At 35.5% G+C, this 4,766-nt stretch overlaps 1 protein-coding gene across 1 annotated transcript; it reads right to left on the bottom strand.

The window, feature by feature from the left end:
• Positions 1-509: 509 nt before the first annotated feature.
• On the bottom strand, positions 510-1,930 carry LOC130465475 (uncharacterized). Its single transcript, XM_056834248.1, has 2 exons — positions 1,123-1,930; positions 510-1,030 (listed from the first exon to the last, which is right to left on the bottom strand). The coding sequence occupies exons 1-2, from the start codon at positions 1,928-1,930 to the stop codon at positions 510-512; spliced, it is 1,329 nt and encodes a 442-aa protein (XP_056690226.1).
• Positions 1,931-4,766: the final 2,836 nt, after the last annotated feature.

Raw genomic sequence — 4,766 nt, 5'->3', positions numbered from 1 at the left:
AGATTCGGATTCCTGAAATCCGTAGTGTTTGAGACTTAATTGAGTCTTTTAGTGCGTATCAATTTCATGACGGAATGCGTCTGGGCCCGTTACGAACTCTAGGCTCGTTAGGATTTTGATTAATACGTAACTCTTATTTCCGAATCATATTAGGAATAGGATTCTCGCAGTTTTCTATCTCATTTAGGATTTATGTTGGAGTGCAACACCTAATTCTGACAGGTTTCTATCTTTTATGATTTGCCACTTTTAGAAGCTACCTTTTACGGCAGTTACTATTTTTAGCAGGTTTCTATAAATAGCAGGTTTCGGGTGAAATGAAAAGGGGAATTGAGATTCGTTTATTTTATAGGAGATGCGTTGTCAAGTGGAGATTTATGCTTTCATCATCGAACCTTTCCCTTTCGGGAATGGGGACAAAAGTAGGTGTCTACAGTGCCAACCAAACTTTCACAAATATTCTTCTCAATATGCATCACATCAAGAAAGTGCCTAACATACAAGTTCTTCTAGTATGGAAGACCAAAAAAAATTGACTCTTTCTTGTAGCCCTTACTAGGGAGTTGGTTGGAATTTAGTTTTCCATGTTTCACATTCAACCCTTGCACTTTCTTAAATATCTGATCCCCAGATAAAGAAATAGGAAATTTACCTTCTTCGCACTTACCATTAAAAGCCTTTTTCCACTTTCGGTAACGATGCTTCACAGGAAGCCCCTTTCGATTTTCCATGTACACAATCTTGTTAGAGTTAGGTATTCTAATCGAGGATGTGTTCTCATCACATATAGGGCAAGCGTTATAACCTTTGACACTATATCCTGATAGATTACCATATGCCGGAAAGTCATTAATAGTGCCAAAAAGCATGGCTTTTAAATTGAAATTTTCTTTACGGTGAGCATCAAACACCTCTACACCTGACTCCCACAACAACTTTAAATCTTCAACTAATGGTGCTAAATAAACATCAATATCATGGCTGGTTGCTTTGGGCCCGAAATCAATGTAGATAACATCATATACTTCCGCTTCATACACAAGGCCGGAGGAAGATTATATATCATTAAAATTACCAGCCATGTGCTATGAGTGCTACGTTGATTATCATGAGGGTTCATGCCATCAGTTGCAAGGGCAAGTCGCAAATTTCTAGGTTCAGCTCCGAAATCAGGGAAGTCTTTGTCAATCTTGACCCATTGTGGAGAATCGGCAGGGTGTCTCAACATACCATCTTTCTCTCTTCCATCCGAATCTGCATGCCATGTCAAATTCTTTGCCTCTACTGGAACACTGAAAAGACGTCTGAATCTTGGTATTATTAGAAAGTACCACATGAATTTGGCAGGCACCTTATTTTTCTTATATCTCGAAACATTACACTCAGGGCAACTCTCTAATGAGGCATATTCTTTTCGATACAAGATCCAATCATTTGGACAAGCGTGAATTCTCTCGTAACTCAAGCCAATTGAGGTTAGCATCTTTTTAGCATCATAAGTGCGAGAAGGAAGCAAGTTTCCCTCGGGAAGAATCTCATGGAATGCTTCCATGAACTTAGTAAAGCATTTATCGGTCACGCCATTACTCGCCTTAATGCTAAGAAGTTTTAGCACACCAGATAATCTACTAAATTTAGAACATCCAGAATACAATGGTTTCTTTGCATCAATAGACAAGTTCTCCAACATCTCTGGACAATCTTCAATGCTTTCTTGTAAGGCATTAATCATTTCTTCTACCCCTTCATCATCATACATAAGTTCTTCGTGTGTCTCGTCTTCCATCAAAGTATCAAATCCCATACCAGTATCTACATTAGAAGAAGCATCCCCTAAAATCTCAATGTGGCTTAACCAACACTTATACAGTTGATTAATACCCTTAGTAATAAGATGATCTCTTAAAACATCAACATCAAGTCGAACCATGTTATTGCATTCAACACATGGACACAAAATATTATTCTCATCCTCCGCATGTTCAACTGCAAATGAAATAAAATCCTATACTCCTAGCTCATAATCATCACTACATCGCTTAGCATGCATCCATTTTCGATCCATAACTGTTATGATATTTTTTTTTAAAAAAAGTGTAATGATAGCAGAAGAACATATTAGCATGAAAAAGTATAACACCACAATCACAGCAGAATACATTAGCATAAACAAGCTGACATATTAGCATAAACAAGCTGAAAGATTACCATAAACAAGTAGAACAACACAATCATAGCATAACAGATTAGCATTAACGTACTAGCATAACAACACAACCACAAAAATTGTAAAGCAACAAACAATTACTCCGTATAACTCTAAATTCTAAACTAAAACCTAATATTTTATTGTTCAAATAATTATCTAGCTTAATTCAATTGAATACAAGAAAGTACAAAATAAAATAAGAACAAGAAAATTAGTGGAAAAAAGGGAATCAAACCAATAAAAAAACAAGAAAGTGTTGTAAGCTACTGTAGTTTCTTGCGTTATTATAGTTCTGAAAATCTAAATCATCTCACCGACTTGAAGACTCATTTTTCGCCCAAAATAAAACACGAGGTTCCCCGTAATCAAGGATAACCAATTAGCCATTGATGTGCTTTCACACTCTTTTCCAATTATTGCAATCAAATATGTTTGCCTAGATTTTAAATTTATTTCATTGCCTTGCAGATAAGGCAGGTTAAAGTTCCAAAGCATATCATTACTAGTTATATGAGTAAATCAAATGCACACTACATGTAAATGCACACTGCAGGTGTTATTTACACACGAGAATGCTGATGTTATCCTTGGGATCGATGACTTAGACAGAAACGGCTAATGCATAACAACAGGTTACACCAATAAATTCTGTCATTATCTTAATTCTGTCATTAGCTTAAGACGGTAGCAGGCGTTATAAGAGAAAATTCCCTAGAAGAGATCAGGCAAACATTCAACATAAACAAGTAAAACAACAATTTAATCCCAGAAAACTGATAATTAGTTATAACATGAAAGTTTAGTCCCTTGATTACTTGTATTTCATGTCAAGTAGTGATAAACTTATAATTTGTTTATGTATTTGGTTTTTGAATAAGCTAAAATTGCATATTTTGAATTACAAAACAGTACAATAAGTCAAAATAGTTTTCCACTTTTTCATCCCCGTCCCTAACTTACTTTCCTCATCCTCTCAATATCTCCTTCACTTCTGATTTTGCTAGCAAGGAACGCATACATAAGAAGATGGGGAATAAAAACTGATTTTCATCATGTACATTCTTTAGAAAATAAAAATTCAGTTTAAAATGTTTTACTCCTATCCAAACAGAATTTGAGTGAAAAGAGGGGGCATATAAGGTTACTGAGATAGTCCGCTTTCAAATCCCACATCATCTTAGGTAAAACATTCCAGAAACTCTACCAAGTGAGTTAGCTAATAGCCTAATATTCATATCCTTTGTATGGATTTGCTCACTCTGTCAATTAAAAACATTCCAGAAACTCTACCAAGTGAGTTAGCTAATAACTGTGAGTATGTGCAGAATAATGAAGATAGTGCTATCCCAGTTTATGTCACTCGGGAATCTGTTGATTGGTATGTATTTTTTCAGCTTCAATGATTTGATAGGTAACATATGATCAACTATAATTCTAATTAAACTCTACTGGTTGAACTAACAACTAAGCATCAACATGACATTTTCTTAAAGCTAACTAAACATGAATTTTTATAGTAATTCGGAGGAACAGAAGAAAATTCAGAACAAAAGAAAATTCAGAGGAACAAAAGTAAATATATGAATGTTTCTGCGCTAGTCTCATGAAAAGAAAATTTAGCAGAAACACAATTCCAGCGCAATCACGAAATCAAATAATGAATCAAGCCATTATCAAGTAGAGAATCAGAACCCAAATCCAAACTAAATATGCACTACCAATCCAGAGGAACAAAACACAAAACCCATAATTAAACCAACCTAACTGAATCCAAAACCCCCTCCCCACAAAACCAATTCAATCAAAATAATTAACAATGATTCCCCAATTCAAACGAAAAATAAGAACAACCCATCAAAGATTAACAAAATTTCGCAAAAGATAGGGAGATTACCTTGAAATTCGAAATTCTGTCGGAAGAAGCACCACCGGGAAAACAAAACGCCGCAACCTCAAGTTCCACCGCCGTAAATCGTTGCACCACCGTAAATCGCTGTCGCGTAAATTCGCCGTCTATGGAGTCTTAGGTTTGGGGTTTTTGGTTTTTGAAGAGTATAGAAACGTGTGAAAGAAATTTGTTTTAGGCGGTTCTTATTTTTTGTTTTTTTTTTTAAAAAAAAAGTATGTTTTAATAGCGTTTTGCTGGAAAGCCCTATAAAAAAAAATGTGATATGATAGCGTTTTTCATATAAGCACTATAATATGCTATTTTTTAATCTCTTGATAGCGAAAGAGGCAAAAGCGCTATTAAAAGCTATTTCTGTAGTAGTGCTTAACCACTCACGCTAACCCCAATTGGTATACCCCAACTGTTATTAGATGCATCTTAATTATGTGCCTCTTAGAATGTAGGAACTCAGTAGTTTCTAACACGTACTACTTGATGGGGATACCGGAACATCGGGTAGTACTATCTCATACGTGATTAACAACGATTAACAATAGAGAAAGAACAAATTAAGCAAGCAAACCAAGCATGAAAACGGGGGCAGGGAAATTTACCGAGGGCACCTGAGTACCGGGATAAAACCCACCAATCCACTATGATCGAAGAACA

The sequence above is a fragment of the Spinacia oleracea genome, chromosome 1, assembly GCF_020520425.1.
Source record: "Spinacia oleracea cultivar Varoflay chromosome 1, BTI_SOV_V1, whole genome shotgun sequence".
In the NCBI taxonomy this organism is placed as follows: Eukaryota; Viridiplantae; Streptophyta; class Magnoliopsida; order Caryophyllales; family Amaranthaceae; genus Spinacia; species Spinacia oleracea.
Note: the sequence above shows the minus strand (reverse complement) of the source record. Positions and strands in the feature narration are given on the sequence as shown.